The sequence below is a fragment of the Stylophora pistillata genome, chromosome 6, assembly GCF_964205215.1.
Source record: "Stylophora pistillata chromosome 6, jaStyPist1.2, whole genome shotgun sequence".
Classification (NCBI taxonomy): Eukaryota; Metazoa; Cnidaria; class Anthozoa; order Scleractinia; family Pocilloporidae; genus Stylophora; species Stylophora pistillata.
The window spans coordinates 35,568,765-35,587,683 of NC_142524.1; the positions used below are offsets into that span (position 1 = coordinate 35,568,765).

The window sequence follows — 18,919 nt, forward strand, 5'->3', positions numbered from 1 at the left end:
TATAATACCATACTTCACAGAAGGTAATATTACACTAAAAACTCTAAAAGGACACTTTTGGGCTAGAACCTTGAGCGCTTCAATAAGTATATTTTGTTCGCAAAGTTTCTCTTTAGTTCTAGCATATGCGGTATCCAGTTAAGGCTCGATCAGATTGTATTTTCCGTGTCCTGTAAGCAACCCCCCATTGGCGCTGGGGCACGAGCGGCGGAGCTCCACGGGTTTAAAGCCTGCGAGCGTGCAAGGATTAAGGCGCTATTGAGAACCTCCTTGAAGGCTATGTCGTACTTCGACACTCTTCAGAAACTTTCAGAGCATGCGGGAAGATAAGAAAAGGCAATGACAAACAAAATGAGGCATTCTGCATTCATAGTTCTACCGTGAGAGATGAAGAGAGAAGATATAAGATAGATGAAGATGAATGGCTCATTTATAACCGCTTTGCAACTTTAAATTGAATTTTACGGTACAACATCCTTATCTCGTCCTCAAAGCGCTGGAGTGGCTCTGGGAACGAGAATTCTTGGTGGATTCCAGTCTCCACTCCATAATACCATATGGGTATTAACAGTTAGGGGTATTCGGAATTGAACAGAGCCGCTTGTACTTTTGGGTTCTTGAGTAAATGTGTTTCTCTTTTGCTAAACAGTAGCGGAGTAGTTGGCGATTCTTTTTTTCCTATTAGCCGAGAATTTCAGCAGGGCATTGGTTGTTTTGACGCGCGCGCGTGATATTTTAACCTCAAACCGAAACTCGTATTGAATGTGGGTAATCAACTTATTTTGAGCAAACTTTTCCATAAATATATTAATGAGCTCGAGTGAAGTGTGAAAAGGCCAACAAAGGTGAGGGAGCCATCATAAAGGTGAGTGCAAATTTTTTTCTGAAAATTATATTTTCCTTTTATTGATTCCAAATCGATCTTACAACCATTTGATTACTAATATAATAAACATTTAAATTTAACTTGTTGTATTCAATCTCAAATTTATGCACTCAATTGATTCCTGTAATTTTTGTTTAAAATGATTTCTTTGATATATTTTTTAGTTGCAGATTTTTACTTTCATTGCTTTCATTATCTAAAATGATTCACCATTCAATCAATTAATCCAAGAAACGCAGGCTGAATTTTTTTCCCCAGCCCTTTTCTCATGATCAAATTGGACATCTGGTGAGATTACTACTCTCCCCTCCCCTACAAAACCTCTTAAACCCTCATTAAGCAATTTCACTTCTGCATATCTTATCTAGAAATCTTTGCTTTCCTGTTGCTGTAGCTTGTATCAGTAAAGATTTCTATATTATTGTGATTGATACATACTGCACTAACTCAGTTCGTTCGTACCCCAAGGTCCAATCGTGAATTCTCCCCTCTAGCTGCTACAGATTTCCTTGTATTTGCAGCATTTTTTTCTGTACTTGCTATTTTATTGTAAGTGAGATGCCTCTCCCGTAAGCCCAGTGGCTTCTTGGGTCTCCTTACCTTCTAGCTGTTATTGCTGTAAATAAATCTTTGTATTCTTAAAATAAGGCAAACAAAGATGACAATGATGATGATGATGATGATAAATAAGTCATGAGAATTTGGTGTTTGATCGAGATTATAACTTCTGCTCGATAAGTTTAAGTATTCTTATTACCTGTTTGTTGGATAATGTATAGATATTATGATAGGGGGGGACTGTTAATTACTTCCAGGAGATAAGAGGTTAAAGTAGCTGTTATTATCTTAGAATCATCATCCCCTAAAGCAATGTTGTATACAGTGAAGTGCATCCCCTTAGAGTGGATCCCAATGCAAGATGGAACCAAACTTGCAGCTAAACTGTGGATTCCAGAACCAACTGATAACACTGACTTACCTACAGAAGAAGGAAAATATCCAGCTGTACTAGGTCAGGATTTTATGTACTGAAACTTTCAATTTATCAGCACATTGTAAAATGTCTTCTCTTAATTGGATGAGCTAAAATTTCAGCAATTGAATTTTCCTCTTTCCAAGAATTTCTTCCATATCGCCGCATTGACTGGACAGCTCAGAGAGATGAAACAACCCATTCATATTTCTGCTCTCATGGTTATGTTTGTGTCCGTGTGGACATGCGGGGATCTGGGGACTCAGAGGGATTTTATTATGATGAATATGAAAAACAAGAGCAAGATGACTGCTGTGACATCATCAGCTGGATTTCGCAACAAACTTGGTGCACAGGAAATATTGGTAAATGCCTTTATCTACAGCCATACCTTGAGAAAATACCCCCTTTGCACCAATTATGATTTATATTGTGGTTCAAAATTTTTATTGTGTCATTTGGTGATAAAAAGGATAAAACCCACAATAAAGTTTGTTTTTATCAGGCATGTATGGTAAAAGCTGGGGAGGATTTAATGGCCTTCAGGTAGCTGCAAGACGACCCTCTGCACTCAAGACCATTATCTCTACATATTCCACTGATGACCGCTATGCAGATGATATTCATTACCGTGGTGGCTGCATCCTTGGCAGGGAAATGTTATCTTGGGCCCACATCATGTTCCTGTGGAATGCCCGACCTCCCCACCCAGATAGCTTAGGTCCAAGGTATTTATTGAAATTTTTTTTTGTTCTTGACATGCACACCATCATGGTAAAAATTTATTATTATTGGTTGTTTTTTTTTTAGTGGAGAGTAGGGCTGCTCCATGTCTACAGCTGTGGCCAATGTACCCTAGGCCCTCAATTTCCACTCCTTAAGCAATCTTCTGACCCACTCACACCATGTCTAATGTATTTTTTCTTATTTTCCCTTGTGGTCTGATACCCAAGAATGTGGTGGAGCCATGCACTTCTTCTATTGTTTGTATTCTGACTAACATATAAGGCTAACTTAGTCTCATCTGGGAATTGCCAGGGGCTGGAAAAAATAAGGAAGAAATATATTGACTCAAGAAGAAATATTTATTAAAACCAAATACATGATTCACAGATGGAAAGAAATGTGGCTGGATCGTCTGAACCAATCCAGTGAACCCTGGATACACATTTGGCTTTCACATCAGTCACGTGATACATACTGGAAGCATGGCTCCATTGCTGAGGATTACACCTCCATCAAGTGTCCTGTGTTTCTGATTGGTGGATTTAGTGATCTCTACACAGATGCAGTTTTCCGCATGGTGGAACACCTCAAGTGTCCTGTGCGAGCTCTCATAGGGCCATGGTCCCATGCATGGCCTGCAGATTCTTCACCAGGGCCTCAGATAGATCATCTAAAAGAGTGCGTCAGGTGGTGGGACTGTCATTTAAAAGGCCTTCCTACTGGTGTTATGAAGGAACCACTAATAAGGATGTTCTTGAGGGATGGTATGATGTTTAAGGCTTATAACAGTTTGGACTTGCTAGTGTTATTATTTTTCATACAAGCCAGCTATTCAAATTTATGAGGCAGAAATCCTATTGCACGTAACTTCAGTTTCACCTGGTTGATACAGAATTTGGAATGTTGATTTTGAAGAGGGCAGAAAGTTGAAAATCCAGTGTTAGAGACTTGAAACAAGGATGAGAACTCACAGTATATGCAACCCACCTGTGATGTCTGTTTGCAAAATGGCATCCAAAAAAAACACGTTTGTCAACCGCTTAATTTTTAAACATAATCTAGTCTTATAATTTTTACCTTGACTTTCTCTGTAATTTATATATATATAGCTTCTTTTAATGTTGTAACATAGGATATGTGATTATTTATCTTATGCCTTAATAAAGATTCAATTCAATTCAATCCAAGCCACGGCAGGAATAGTCTCAACTGCTAATTTCACCATTTCTGGGGCCTCAACCTCAAACTCCATCCTTGCTTCCCAAAAGTACAAATTAGACAATACTGATGATTGAAACCAATGCAAGAACAGAAATGGGTGGGTTAATGAGGAGTTGCATCACCAGTGGCTAATTGTATTTGCAGATGATTCTATTACAATAGTTTGAAATTCCCAAAAGAATTTCTGTGGCTGAAGAGCATACAGAAATGTTCAAGCATATGAAATAAATTGATTAATCTTTGCCAGGATTTTGCATGGAACATGTAGTTAGCGTACTGTTACTTTCATCTTGAAGGAATTTCAAAGGCACACAAGGAAGATATTTGGCCGGGCCGGTGGATAGCAGAAGACTGCTGGCCCTCACCCAATGTTCAGCAACAAGAATTCGTACTACATAATGACCGGAGACTGGCACTGGCAACAGAGAGCCATGAACAAGCTGCTGGCCAAGGATCGGTGGAATCCAACGTATTTGTCAAATCTTCGTTTCTCAGTGGATCATGGGGTGGTCTGCCATTGGCTTTCAGTCTCCATGAATTGCCGATGGAGCAGGGATTTGAGGACAATTTGTCCGAGTGCTGGGAGACAGGGACGCTCAACGAACCTACTGCTGTAGTAGGATTTCCTGAGGTTCATCTGCAGTTGAGTTCTGACAGGGCCTGTGCTCTGGTAGCCGCTAGGCTATGTGACGTGTTTCCGAACGGCGAATCTGCACTTATCACGAGAGGTAAGGTTTAGGAGAAGACCTACCTTCTACACAAACAATTCAACGGATAAACTAAAAAAATTAACCAGAAAAAACCAAGTACTTTCAGCTAATCAAGACTTTCATTCTTTCACGACAACAACGTACAACACGATTCAGAATTAATATAAACAAGCGCTCTTTGTCTTGCATTTTATCGGTTAATTCAAAAAGTAACCCGATCGTTCTCGGCCAATTACACAGCATCTTTGAACAAATCCAGCCTTTTATAGGTGGCTTTCAACATTTGGGTGGATACAATTATTCTGTAAGCTACGGTACCGTAATTTTCTTATGTTATTACCTTTTCACCGATTAGTGATGAAAATGGTACAGTTCAAACGAAACTGTGGTGCTGCGTCGGTCGGGGTACTATACGATAATTTGGCTTTATCAACCGTGTTGATAATGTAAATTAGTATATACTAAAACAGTGGATAGCGTTGAAGGCGCACTCTGATTGGCTAGTCAAACTCCGAATATCCTTTGCTATTTACCTCCGAGCAACTCGGGAAAAAATGGCGTCTCGGTTTGCATCCGTGACAAGCGAAGAAATCACTCAAATCAATTTTTGTTGGTGTATATCATCTCACTGTTATATGCTAAAACAACTCTTCACCTGTCGGTGGTTAGCGGTGGATATTTACCTCGCCGCTTCGCGACTCGGTAAATATCCACCACTAACCACCTCCACTTCGGTGAATAGTTGTTAATTAGCCACCGTAGAGAGTTTCTGAGGCTGATGTTTCAGGCGTTAGCCCTTCGTTAGATTGCTGATTCACCAGCTGTCTTTGGCGGAATGTAAAAGAACAGTTAACATCCATTCCTCACAAACTGAGCAAACTTTTGAGGTCCGGGTAATTAATCTCCATTACCTGTCTTTACTGCAGGAGTGTTGAATTTGACTCATATAAACGGGCATTCATCAGAAGATATCCAGCCCCTTCAGCCTCATGAATACTATCATGCTCAGTTGAAGCTTGACTCTACAGCCTACACTATTGCCGCTGGTCATAGAATTCGCCTAGCTCTCTCCTCAGTTCACTGGCCGTATGTTTGGCCTTCTCCGCAGACGCCAAGTCTCTCGATACAAACAGGAAATAAGAGTAAGCTACTACTTCCGATCCGAATCACAAATCAAGAAGTTAGTGAAAAGGATTCTCAGTTAAAAGACTTTGAATTCCCTGACTATAAATATGTACATCTTCCTGTTGAATGGCGGAGGACACCTCGTAAGGCCAGGTAATCTTACAATTCCAGATTATAAATAATAGTGAGAAGTTACAAATAATCGTGAGAAGTTATGTTGCTGTCTTTTGCTAGAAAGAATTGAATGTCTCACTCGTTCTCAGTCTCCCATTTTGAGGCACAAGGTTACGAACTGTATGGTTCTGGTTCGAGCTCTGGCCGAGTCATTGAATGTTTTTTCAGACTGGATACTACTCTCACGTGGCCGCTCCCCACCAAGCAGTAAAATTAGGCACCAACGCGCTATCAGTGAGACCGTACGGAAGTCTGGGAAGTTGCTTGCTATAGACTCGGATTTCAATATTGGTGGGGGGAGTAGTCAGGGGGAAGAGGCGGGGTGGGGAGACAGGGGAAAGGAAGAGCGGGGAGGGAGCTTCTTCTCCCTCTGTTGGTCTCTTATTTTCCTACTCTTAGCTTTCATAACATTTTTTTTTTCCTTATTCAAGGAATCTAGAAATTGGCCAGCTATCTGACGATTACAGATTGACTGTCAGCCTGGACTCTGGATGTTATAATTTGAAAGATACGAACACCACTTATGATGAGATTAACACAGAGACTTTCACGATTAAAGAAGGGGACCCAGTCTCATCCAAGGTCTACATACAAGGGCAGGTAATGATGAAAAAAGAAGGTGATACCGCTGAGGAGAAGGGCAGTGGGCACAGCTGTTGGGATACCAGAGTCCAGGCCTCCAGCGAGATGTGGTGTGCTGAACACTTTTTTCATTTGAAAAGTCAATTAACAGCTTGGCATTGTAATGAAAAGTGTTTTGAAAAGCAATGGACAAAGGAAATAGGACGATTTTACGTTTAAAGATATGGTCACTTGCTATAGTATCGAAACGTAGATATCAAACATAACTAATTAATCACTAGTTAATAAATAATTGATTAATAATTAAAAGTATCTCGCGTGAACTTATGAGTTGAAACCCTGGAGTTGAATTGTCGGTGTTCAAGTCTCAATCGATACGGAACGTGAGCCAATCAAAGGCTTTCAGATAGAACTCCTTCGTTTGTCGGTGTTCAAGTCTCAATCGATACGGAACGTGAGCCAATCAAAGGCTTTCAGATAGAACTCCTTCGTTTGTCGGTGTTCAAGTCTCAATCGATATGGAACGTGAGCCAATCAAAGGCTTTCAGATAGAACTCCTTCGTTTATCAATCAAGCTCAACAGTAAGTTTAAAATTTTACCTTGACCTAAGTTAATGATATTTCACTAAGATAATATCTTGTATTTCACGAATAGCTTCTTTTGTATAGTTGTTTAGGATTCTGCTTAAAAATTCCACATACACAAAAGCTACCTTTCCTTTACAGTTTAAATTTTATGTAATTAAAAAATAGAGCATGGAAGTGTACATGTTTTACCAATATCAATTAAGTTGAAATTGTAAATTGGCCACCGTGAAGAGTTAAAAAGCTGACGTTTCGAGCGTTTGCCCTTCTTCAGAGCGAAATGAGGAATTGTGGGTTGTGTGTGGGTTTATATGCAGAAAGTGAAGCTACGCTATTGGTGGGAGCATGGCGACGAGAAAAATACGAATAAATTAGTAGAATGAAAAGCGTTCGTTGATATCTGTGAGATTAAAGTGCCGATTTGAAAGATAAACTTTTGTTCGAGAGTTTTGCGCCTTAGTTGATATTAGCAAAGTACCTTGTTACCCCCACTGACGCAGCATCACGGTTTCTTTAGAAACTTACCCCCCCCTTTCATTAACTTGTTTTGCCATTGTGTACAACTCACTGTTCATATAATTTTTTACTTCAAATACTCTCTTAAATCAAAGGTATATTTTACAAGCAATACGATTTTATACGAAAGAGAAAAAAAGGAAAGCTTGACTTGACTTCATTTCCACTTGATTGAAACAGCTTGACTACCTCCTCTTCACTGACACTTCCAAGCAGGAGTTCATTTGCATGAAAAGTCAGTTACGAAGAGGAAGTCAGAAAGAGAGGTTCATTTCTTCATATCATCTGAGGATCAAAGTTTGCAAATTGAGGTATTGTGTAATATTAACCCATCGACCATTACAAGGCGGTGAGCATAACACATAAAGACACCCCTTAGAAAATTTTTGGTCCCGATAGACTCCTGGTGAGAGCTGCTGTCGTAAAGAAGTGAAATTGCATACGCTACTCGGCTCGTAACCCTGAAAACAATAGTCTACTTAGTAGCACAGATCATTTCACAACACAGCACATACCCGTCAGTGAAAATGATTGGTCCTCTAGTCTAGCATTACAAGGACAGAGAGAGTGTTTTGTTTCCAGGCCCCATTCGCCGGACCAGTCTACGGTTTTGCAAAGATTACCAATGGTCTGGTGGATATAGACCCTGCAATTGTTCCTATTGCTCGTTATACAAGACACACACGATCGTCTGGCAATACGGCTGTTACCAAATACTCTGTACCTAAATGCAAGACTTCAACCTTTCCAACGGTCAGTTATTGTACGAACAATAAGAATCTGGAGCACACTGTCAGACGAGCCGTTAACCTAGGTATGAACAATGTAAACGACTTCAAACCTGCTTTGATGCGTTATTATCAAGAACCATAATTGGGACTGTCCCAACTGTGGCTCTTGGTTATTCAGTCGACTTCACTCAGGAGATCTATCACGTTAGGTTGACAATCCCAGAACTTATACTGAACTATCTGTGCGAAATGCAATTGAATGTCGCAGCCTGAAAACAACACTAACTCCATGCTGTTCTTAATTATTAATTATTGATGTAATCGTTTTACTATTTTAATACTCTTGGGACTACAGTAACTGCAAAGCGAGTTGGTCACTAAACTATTGCATTCTGGTCCAAGAGATTTTTTTTCGTTTTCTTTTTTCTTTTTTTTTTTTTTTCCTTAACCAGATTTTGGCAACTAAACGACTAGTTTCCTTTAATTTATTAGCTTTGCCAACAATACATACAATCTAGAACTATACTCAGACCAGGGGCTGATTCTTTAGTGGGATTATGGGTGAAACATTGATACATCCGGTTAAGTTTCGTCCCCAGGCACTTATCCTGTAAAAATCTGACGGAAACAAAAAAGACAAAGTAGTCTAACGTGGTTCAGGTGACCGAGTCACAACCGTGACTTAGAGAGGAATTGATTCTACGGAGACAGAAAGGGTGAGTTTGATGTAATAGGCAGACTTCAAAGAAATTTAGTTTGCATTTTTACCACGTAAGACTCAATCAATTGAGCAGTTGTGTGTGCTATGAACAGAGCGCAAAGGCATCGCGTGATATGATGTGGTACGAGCTGACTGTTGTGTGCTATGGTCATCAATATCGACGTCTTTCGATATCGCTATAGAAATTATCTTGCAGTAATATGAAGGTTGAACGTAGAAAAACCGCGTTTCTTACTCAGTGTCAGCATTATTAACAAATTAAACCGAAAGGAACCTTTAATTTTCTCATTTCGACTGAGAGAAAACACTCACTTGTAACATAATCCTATGTAATCATCGGAAAGGCGGATTAGCATATGAAATGGTAAATAAAAATCCACGATCAAGTCAAAAATCTCCAAATACAACTGTATAATTCTGAAATTGCAACTTGCGAAAAGATGATTTGGAGACTACAGATTTTGTACTCCAAACAAGTTGGAATTTTGAGCCTTTCGAGTTGTATTGAGACTCCACCGCACAGGCTGACAATTTGCATCGTATAATACACACAATTTAATTGTTTATGTTTTCATGCATATCAGGTCTCTGCATTGAATAACAAAAAAATTCAAATTCTCTGAAGACGAGCATGATGGCCACTTCTGCTGCCAAAGACCACCCAGGAAGCTCTTCTGTTTTTGCACAGCTTTTTTTTTAACCTTTCAAGCTGCATGAAAAAGTCTTCTCGGCTTCAAACCTGTTAAGATTATTTAAATCAAAAATTTATATATATCGTTAAAAGGCGGGCATATAAAGCGAAAACTGTTGATGGTTGAAAAGATATAGATTCCATTTTGTCATTGGTCTGTGCGGTAAAAAATCACAGAAGAGGTCAACATAGTGAGAACAGAATAGCAGTGACACACACGGTTGCACTTTTTTTACAGCCATCCATTGACGTCGTCTTTGAACAAATGGCCAGCAGCATGGGATATATTTGTTGAACAGACAGCACGTGCGATATTGGTTCATCATTCGATAGAAAATTGTCATGAAACAAACGATTTCTAAAAAGTTTCTCACGAACGAACTGGTTTTCACAGACATTTCCAATACTCAAATAGCAATTGGATCGCTTTGAAGAAAGCTAAAAAGCCAATGAGTTTAGCGTGCAGCCAAGCTTAATTTTAAAGCGGAAGGAAGTTGTTATCTGAGTGCGTTTGGTCGCAAACAACAACAAACAGAATTAGAATCTCTCTTTTCCTTTCTATGCTTACAGTGTGGCAATATGTTGGCCTGATCCGCAGATACCTAGAGTATATAGGTACTGTACAGGCCTAGTTTTTGTATGAGTATACTCCAAATTACAGTAACATTGTAATCGAAAAATGTAAAAGAAAAAAAAAAAGGCCAAATCCGAAAAAATGATCGTGACATGAGTATATAAGGCATTAACATATGGTTTCTTTATTCCATTTTTTTCTGGAATCGCTTGAAATCTATAACCAACATTTGATACTTTCTAGACGTTGGAGGGATTTTTCAAAGCCAATTTTGAGAAAATTGTTCGGCTACCGGGCATATAGTCAGAGGGTAGTTCAATTTGCTAGGAAATTCACTCTTTTTTTTTTCTTTGACAAAGTTATTGCAATTAGCTGTATGTAAGGGTACATCTATGTTTTCACTTAAGATATGCGATCTCGAGGAGGCCTTGATAATTCCACTGGGTTTTCGAGAACCAGGCGTCTAACACACGACTGATATATAACTCACTTGACTCCGATGTTGATTTCCGTTCAGATTATTGAAACGCCGGGCCTCTCACTGTCGCGGATATACTAGTCCGACTACATGTTTGACAGCTGCTTAGCTGCGAACGATTTTAATACTGCAGATTAACGAAGGAGCCCTCTGCCCGAGCGCAATATGTTTGTCTGTTCACGCACTAGTGACAGATGACCCGTAAACTGATTGGTAGGGATCGATGTATCCAGTAGTCAGTTTGTTCGACAATAGAATGTCACTCGAAATATTATGCACGGCCAGCTAAACAGTGCATATTAAGAAGTTTAAGTTGTTTTTCTTTCTCATCTACTCGATTTCATGGCTCAAATCTGATTAGGGAATAAAAAGGCAGGAATCAATGAGACCGGTAACCAAATAGCATGGCACCAAACAGTCGTACACAAGGTCCACGCTCTTCTGTAGCGTCGCGTGAGAGTGAAAATTTCGTCTCCAAGCCCTTACCGTGTCTGGGAATTTTAAACAAAACAATCACTTGTTAGTTGTTGACCACCGGCTTCAGACTGAATACCCTCGTGTTTCAAGGAGTAATAAATCTACGAAATTGTAACGGTAAGTAGAGAGTAAAGTTATTCTTCAAAAGAACAGTATTTGCAATTTTTCCTCTTATGACTGACACAAGGAACCAACTGAACCGTTGAAAAAACGCGAAAACGTTGCCAAATATGATTTATAATGACGGAGTTCAACAATATTGACTTCTTTTGATATCGTTTTTGAAATTTCCTCATCACCAAAAATAAAATCAAAAAGCGTCTGGTTTTAATGTAACATCTTTGACAAGTCGAGAGCGACCTTGAAATTGCTTTCCCTACCAGAAAATATTCTCGCTGGCAATGTTATCTTCACAACTGTGGGACGGATTACCTTATGATATTTTACATAAGAAATAATAATCCTCGGAAAATGAAATTACAGAAGATCCATTAGTATTAACTGGCAGGCATATGATATTGATAGCAAGGGAGGTTTCATAAACAAATCAGTTGGACCTATTTTCCGGTACCACGCGGATCATACGCGAGCTGTGTTAGGATCATACGACGGCAAAAATGTTTCGTAACATTGTCCAACGATTTCTAGTAAAGTATGCTAGAACTGCATTATTTACCAAAACATTTCACGTTATCATATCGCAAGTGGATCATTGTTGTTGAAGTTTGAACCAGGGGAAGCATAGCGTGCAGGGACAATCTGTTTTGCGCAGCGGGAGGAAGTTGTCTCTTGAGCAGGATCATTTTCCCCTAACATTTGTCGCGTTCCTCTTTCGGTTTCTCCAAGATTATTTTTCCACTATTGCCTCCTTTTTCTTGAATAAGAGATGTAACTATCACTTTGAATATTTGGCAATTATTTGTAATTATTAACTGAAGAGCGAATGCATCATGCGAGCAAAATTTTAGAAACCTGCCTCAAATTTTCTTTCATGCAGGTCCGACTCGTTCCTACTCTCAATTTTAACCACACGTTCGCGGAGTCACGTTAAAAAAAAAAAAAAAACTTCTATCACAAAGCCACAATGAGAAGGCGCAAGAGATCGTCTTCCTTCCTTCTCCTCCATCTTCTCCCACCCACCCCACCCCACCACCCCTCCTCATGCGCAATCGCGTGCGTATTTCTCAAAATGAAGAAGTGAGGATGGGACAGGGTACGTCTCATTCGCTGGTCCAAATGTAATTTATTACATTCAAAATGTGACCAGAATTCCTTACGGGAACGAAGAACCCACTAAAATTTGCTTCGCGTTTGCCTTTGTACCTCAGTTGATAGTAGCGACCTACTAATATTTGGGAAGCGCGTCGAAGCATGATTTTTTTCAGGCTTCTGTTGTGCAGCTCACCGGCGAGGTTCATTTCTTCTCCAAAACAACGGGGGATGAAGTTGTCTCCCTCGCAGCCGTTTTTAGTCTCGTCACGCAACGACGTGGGGTTTGTGGGGAGGAGCGTTGCGTGACGAGACTAAAAACGGCTGCGAGGGAGACTAGGGATGAAGTGCAGGAAGCTTGAACGCTGGAAACCGCAACGATATATGATATCGAGATCATTTATCGGGTTATCATTTGATCTTAAGAGCTACAAATTGACTTCTCAGCGTGGCGCGAAGTTTGAAATAGTCTTAAAAAGTACCAGGGGAATTTGCTCTCTAACGTCATTTTCTCTTCACTAAGCTAAGTGAATACTTTATAAACCCGTCTGGTCGGTTTTAGAAAATTTATCTAATCCTCCTACTTCCATTTGTCCTCGCATTTGGTAAAAATGAACAAATCATTTTTTCATATAGAATTTAACTGCACAGATCAACATGTCATATGCTGTGCATCGAATTCCCACGGCCTGGATACCAATGCGAGATGGGATCAGACTGGCCGCTAAGCTGTGGATCCCTGAACAGGAGGACAAAACATCTGAAACATTCGCAGAAGCTGAAAAATATCCGGCAATCCTAGGTAAATAAACTCATCGGCAAATAATCACATCTGCGGGCTAAAGATTTTAAATGCAGCGCCTAGATGCACTTGGGTTTGCTTGTAGTAAAACAAAATAGTTATGTCCAGCTCTCAAGAGGTTGCCTCTTTAGTGCTCGTAAACGGATTTTGACTAGAAAGATATGAGGACTTTAAAAACAACTCATGGCTTATCAGAACGAGTTCCTTTAAGGCAAGCTTTGTGTGGTTGTTGATTTGTCGTTATTCTCTCCAGAAATTCTACCATACAGACGCGCTGACTACACGGCTCAGAGGGATGAAAAGGTTCATTCACATTTCTGCTCCCATGGCTATGTTTGTGTCCGTGTGGACATGCGGGGATCTGGGGACTCAGAAGGATTTTATTATGATGAATATGACAAGCAAGAGCAAGATGACTGTTGTGACGTCATCAGCTGGGTTTCACAACAAACGTGGTGCACGGGAAATGTTGGTAGGTTCGCTGATCTCGTAAAGGAATTATTTTGTTTCACAGAAAACCTATGGCGTGACTTGGTGACTTTTAGTGCTTCGGGTGGTTTGCTTGTTCACAGTACATTGGCTGTTAGTGATTTTACCCTTTCTTTTAATTGGCTCTTATGATTACTATCGTTTTGGTCTTACGATACTGAATCGGAATGCACCGTGCCGAAGGAGACTAAGGGTGATTTTCATGCCGTATCAATTTATTCCAGGCATGTATGGTAAAAGCTGGGGAGGATTCAATGGTCTTCAGGTGGCCGCCAGACAACCTACGGCATTGAAGACAATCATATCTGCTGACTCTAGCGATGATCGATATGCTGACGATATTCATTATCGAGGTGGCTGTATCCTTGGCAGGGAAATGCTGTCATGGTCACATGTCATGTTCCTATATAATGGACGTCCTCCCTATCCTGAAAACTTTGGACCAAGGTAGTTGTTTTGATCGAGCTGGAATGTAAATTCCTTTCTCTATCGCGATATCCATGTTTGACGCGCAGATAAATCTTGCAAAAAATCCTTTGATGTATTTTTCTAATAATTATAAACATGAAAAAATTACGCGCGTCTAATTGGCCGAAAACGAGTGTATTTTTCATGTAACATGAGTGCAAAGTTCTAACACGAGTGTAAATTAAAAAAAGCGCGCTTTCAAAGTTTCGTCTGACTTGACTTTCTGTGATGCTTTTTCATGTTAATTATTAACAATTTGCACCACGGTTTGTAAATTTTTCAGAGAGTACATGGTAAAAGCCCTGCGGGCTGGTGCAGTTTTGTCGTGTTTAAAAAATTTACTCGCGCTTATTAACATCAAATTACACACGAACTTATGTTATTACCTCTGAAAATTTCAGATGGAAGGAAGCTTGGCTGGATCGCTTGAACAAATCCAGCGAACCCTGGATACATATTTGGCTTTCACATCAATCACGTGATTCATACTGGAAGCATGGTTCCATAGCCGAGGATTACGCCTCAATCAAGTGTCCCGTGTTCCTTGTGGGGGGATTTACCGATCTCTACACCGATGCAATATTTCGTATGGTGGAATACCTGAAGTGCCCAGTTCGGGCGCTCGTTGGACCGTGGCCCCATAAATGGCCTGGTGTCTCCACACCAGGGCCTCGCATAGACCATCTGAAAGAGTGCCTGAGGTGGTGGGACTACCATTTAAAGGGCCTTCCGACTGGTGTCATGGACGAGCCTGTGATGAGGGTGTATATGAGGGATGGTATGCTTTCATCAATTGTTTGTTTCGTTATTTTTCTGAGTTATTATCAAATGATATCTGTGTGCACCATGACCAATCAATTTTTACGATCCCAGGAATTTCGAAGGCGCACAAGGAGGAGATATGGCCAGGGAGTTGGATAGCAGAGGACTGCTGGCCCTCACCCAATGTGCAGCATCACAAATTCGTTCTACAAACTGATAGAGGACTGGCACTAGAATCAGATGCAAACGAAAAATTCATTGAAAAAGAGCCAGTGGAATCCATAGCAAAAGTCAAGTCATCTTGTCTAAGTGGAGCGTGGGGCGGTTTTCTATTTGCAAATGGTCTCGAGGATCTGCCGGTGGAGCAAGGAATGGAGGACGCTCTGGCAGAGTGCTGGGAGACGGCAACATTTAAGAAGCCTTTGGCAATAGTAGGCTTCCCTGAGGTTCATTTACAATTTACCTGTGATAGACCCAATGCCTTAGTTGCCGCCAGACTTTGTGACGTGTTTCCTAATGGCGAATCAGCGCTAATAACAAGAGGTACGCACACTTAACAAAGCTGCTGCCACATGCATGGTTAATTTAAACAGTCCAGTGCGAGAAGGTGACAAAATGCCAATGTATACGATTATCCCCGCTCGGTATGAGGAAAAAGTTGGAGGAATAAGAACAGGAGCGTAGATTTTCAGGTCAAAACGCAAAGTTTTTCCCTATTTCGATCTAATATTGGTCAATCATTTTTCCCACCAAATTTGCCTCCGGAGAATTGAAGGAGAAGTACAAACAACCTGGCGCCTTCTCATACTTTCCTATTTTCATAATTAAGTTCGAGATTTCCCCCCTCGCGAGTCACCATAAATATGGGTCCATATGGTTCAGAAATTCAGGTCGCTTAAGACACACCAAACCACAAAAAGGTGTCTAATTTCTTGTTGTCCCACAAAATTTAAGTATCCTGAAGGTATTTCAGATATACAAATAAATAAACTGAGATTAGAACGTGAGTTTAGAGTCTTCAAATATGAGTAAAACTTTGTCTTAAGTACCCGCAAAACAGTACTCCTCACGGTCAGACGTCAACCGCAATCTGCAAGCCGCTCGATAAGAGCTACATCACGTGATATCTTTACGTTTGCTGTTCGCGGTTATCGAGAAAAAAAACCTTAGACTTAAGGTCACTATTAATTAACCTTCACGCCACCTCAGATATAAAATTTTTTTGCTCAACCTCGACCGATGATTTGCTTTTATTTCTTAATTTTCTTGCAGGAGTGCTAAACTTGACTCATCTCCGCGGTCATACTTCAGAAGATATTCAGCCTCTTCAGCCAAATGAAAATTATCATGCGCAGTTGAAGCTTGACTCTACAGCCTATACTGTAGCTGCTGGTCATAAAATTCGCCTGGCACTCTCCTCAGTCCACTGGCCGTTAGTGTGGCCTTCTCCACAGACGTCAAGTCTCTCGATAAAGACAGGAAGTAAAAGTAAGCTACTACTTCCGGTTCGAGTTTCGAGTGACGGCGTTAGAAATAAAGATTCCAAGTTCCAGTTGCAAGAAATGGAGTCACCGATGGAGTATAAACACGAGATTCTTCCAGTTGAGTGGCGGAGGAGACCAAAGAGGGAAAGGTAAACTGAATGGGGTGCAGACGCCTGCCGCTGGAAATGTGGAGTGTGGTCGATGTATTTGACTGCCACTTGCCGAAACTGAATGTCAGATATTTGTTCCTTCATTCGTTTCATAGCAGGTCGGAAGGTCACATTGACTAATTACTCAAGACATGATAATTGTTCAGCATCCAAATCATCAAAACTGAGGAAAGAGTTTAATTCAATTATGTAATAGCGAAAGGGTATTTCATCTTTTGAAAAATTCGGTACAAGGGCTTTTGGAATATTTCCTCGGCATCATGAGAACTTCTTTTTCCTGTGTTATTAAATCTTCAACCTTTTAATGAGATTGTCATGAGCGTCCAGTGTAATTCCCCTCTTTTTTGTTCTTTTTTTGGAGGACCTTGGAGACATGTCAGCTGTCAGATGAATACAAGTTGTCATTTACCACTGACTTTGGATGTTTTCATCTGAAAGACACGAACCGCATATACGATAACATCAGAAAAGAAATCTTTACAATCAAAGAGGGTGACCCAGCTACTGCAAAGGTTACAATGCAAGGTGATATTACTTTGAAGAAAGATGATCAGATCGCTGAGCACGAGGACGGTGGGCGCGAAAGGTGGGAAACTAAGGTCCAGGCCTTGAGCGAGATGTGGTGTGATGAACATAACTTTTATGTAAAAAGTCAATTAACAGCTTGGCATAACAGTGAAGAGTGCTTTGATAGGACATGGACGAAGAAAATAGAACGTTTTTATGTTTAGTAGTGTCTTTAGCAACAATGAGTGTAACGAACGGAGTTCTTCTCACATGGTCTTACACTCCATTAGTGCTCCGAACGCGATAGGGTTGGATAAGAATATTACTAGGAACCAAGCCAGTCTTTCTATCTATCAAATTTCTTTAATTACTTGCTTGATTCACGTAAAAACTGAAAAGATAATTACAACTAAACGCCTATTACTACGGTGACAACACGAAACAGGGGGCGTATCATAATACTAGAAAATTACTAATATTTCAAATCACTGGCGATACAGGCAAAAACATCGAACCCAATTATAACTAAATCAACAAGCATGCACAATAAACTACAAATCATACCTCTTTCTCCAATCTTAACCGGGCGGCGGTTAGCTCAATTGGTTAGACTTAACTCAGTTATTTTTCAATTTTATGATGAAAATGAGCAGTGGAAATTTTCAGCAGCTGCGAGTGATCATTTTGGTGTTCTTTTAAGGAGAAAACGGTGATTTTGAATCGTCAGAATATTGATTTTATTATCGCTCATTTTTCTTAAATACTTTTTATCCAAAGCGTATTGTCTTCCTTCTGCGTTTTTTGTAATAACAGTTAGCGATTTCTTGAACCGTATGTGACATTTGGTTTTCTAGTTTTCTATTGATGATTTCTATTCAGTTAAACTTCGTTTACTATCTAAACACATTTTGCTGGTGGGAATGGGGCAGTAGGTTCGGCAGTTGTCACGCGATCGGTTGGTTAGCGGCAAACAAAAGTGCAACAACATATTCAAATCAAAATCTTTATTTTCTTTCCTGAGCGTACAGTCTTAGAATTAGTCTTACTCGCCGATACCTAGCATCTACCGGTATATGTTTAATATTTATTTTTTTCTGCTTATGCTATTTTCTGGAAGTCATTTGTCATAGTATGCTTGTCCAAAAGGGACAATATACCAAGATGTATTTATTCACATCAAGTTTTATATATCTACGTCAGGATTAGATTACACATATCAAGATTTGCATGGACTCGGAAAACAATATTTCAATATACTTATCAAGATTTACGTACACGCATCAAGATCTGCTTGCAATTACATCAAGTCAAATAAATATTGATCAAGTTCCTCTTGCAAGGATCGACAATCAAATATAATATCGAAGTTCGCGTACCGACAACAACATTCGCAATTATACATCAAGATTCGCATTTATTCATCAAGATCCTCATGTTTTACATCAAGATTTATACATCGAGATTGTGATAGGCTTGTATGATCTACTAAGTGAAAAGTTTGCCTGGTTACTAAGTGAAATGTCTCATCTCAAGCACTTTTTCGAGGAATTTCTGAGAACTTTCCACGAAGTAATTGAAGGGCTGGAGCAACTTGAAGACATCGTTCGTTACAGGCAAGCTATTTGTCCAGGTACAATCACAGGCGGCCCAGGCTCTGTCACAGACTCTTTCACAGTGGATTATTATAGAGTTTATATAGTGGTTTAGTTGGACTTGCTTTTGAGCTCCTTAAATATAAAGTTGTGTGAAATAATAAAAGAAATAAAGTCTTACCTTCATACAGAGTAGTCTGTGCTGTTCTTGTCGCGATTTGAGGCCGCTTTGCTGTGTTTCAGCTCAACGTCCTCCCACTACCAAG

The 18,919-nt window shown here is 40.0% G+C and overlaps 2 protein-coding genes across 4 annotated transcripts; both read left to right on the forward strand.

Moving 5' to 3' along the window:
- The first annotated feature begins 548 nt into the window (after positions 1-548).
- LOC111319587 (uncharacterized) lies at positions 549-7,164 on the forward strand. Its single transcript, XM_022922335.2, has 8 exons — positions 549-865; positions 1,737-1,898; positions 2,006-2,224; positions 2,365-2,587; positions 2,973-3,349; positions 4,103-4,534; positions 5,443-5,794; positions 6,247-7,164. The coding sequence occupies exons 2-8, from the start codon at positions 1,757-1,759 to the stop codon at positions 6,614-6,616; spliced, it is 2,115 nt and encodes a 704-aa protein (XP_022778070.2). The 5' UTR covers positions 549-865; positions 1,737-1,756; the 3' UTR covers positions 6,617-7,164.
- A 968-nt stretch (positions 7,165-8,132) lies between these two features.
- LOC148729605 (uncharacterized) lies at positions 8,133-18,841 on the forward strand. 3 transcript variants are annotated; one of them, XM_088763462.1, is made up of 8 exons: positions 8,133-8,945; positions 13,016-13,181; positions 13,435-13,653; positions 13,895-14,117; positions 14,540-14,916; positions 15,012-15,443; positions 16,173-16,533; positions 16,916-18,841. In XM_088763462.1, exons 2-8 carry the CDS (start codon positions 13,037-13,039, stop codon positions 17,283-17,285), a joined length of 2,127 nt encoding a protein of 708 aa, XP_088619588.1. In that variant the 5' UTR covers positions 8,133-8,945; positions 13,016-13,036; the 3' UTR covers positions 17,286-18,841. The 3 variants fall into 3 exon arrangements, with proteins under 3 accessions (XP_088619588.1, XP_088619590.1, XP_088619589.1); XM_088763464.1 differs by having other exon boundaries at positions 13,031-13,181; XM_088763463.1 differs by lacking the exon at positions 8,133-8,945 and adding an exon at positions 10,947-11,287.
- The last annotated feature ends 78 nt before the right edge of the window (positions 18,842-18,919 follow it).

What these genes read in the sequence shown, in the direction of transcription:
- LOC111319587 (XM_022922335.2), top strand. Translation starts at nt 1,757, where the DNA reads ATGTTGTATACAGTGAAGTGCATCCCCTTAGAGTGGATCCCAATGCAA. An exon ending in ATCTGCACTTATCACGAGAG is followed by an intron (nt 4,535 to 5,442) that starts GTAAGGTTTAGG and finishes TCTTTACTGCAG; the next exon opens with GAGTGTTGAATTTGACTCAT. An exon ending in AGGACACCTCGTAAGGCCAG is followed by an intron (nt 5,795 to 6,246) that starts GTAATCTTACAA and finishes TCCTTATTCAAG; the next exon opens with GAATCTAGAAATTGGCCAGC.
- LOC148729605 (XM_088763462.1), top strand. Translation starts at nt 13,037, where the DNA reads ATGTCATATGCTGTGCATCGAATTCCCACGGCCTGGATACCAATGCGA. An exon ending in AAAATATCCGGCAATCCTAG is followed by an intron (nt 13,182 to 13,434) that starts GTAAATAAACTC and finishes TATTCTCTCCAG; the next exon opens with AAATTCTACCATACAGACGC. An exon ending in CCTGAAAACTTTGGACCAAG is followed by an intron (nt 14,118 to 14,539) that starts GTAGTTGTTTTG and finishes TGAAAATTTCAG; the next exon opens with ATGGAAGGAAGCTTGGCTGG.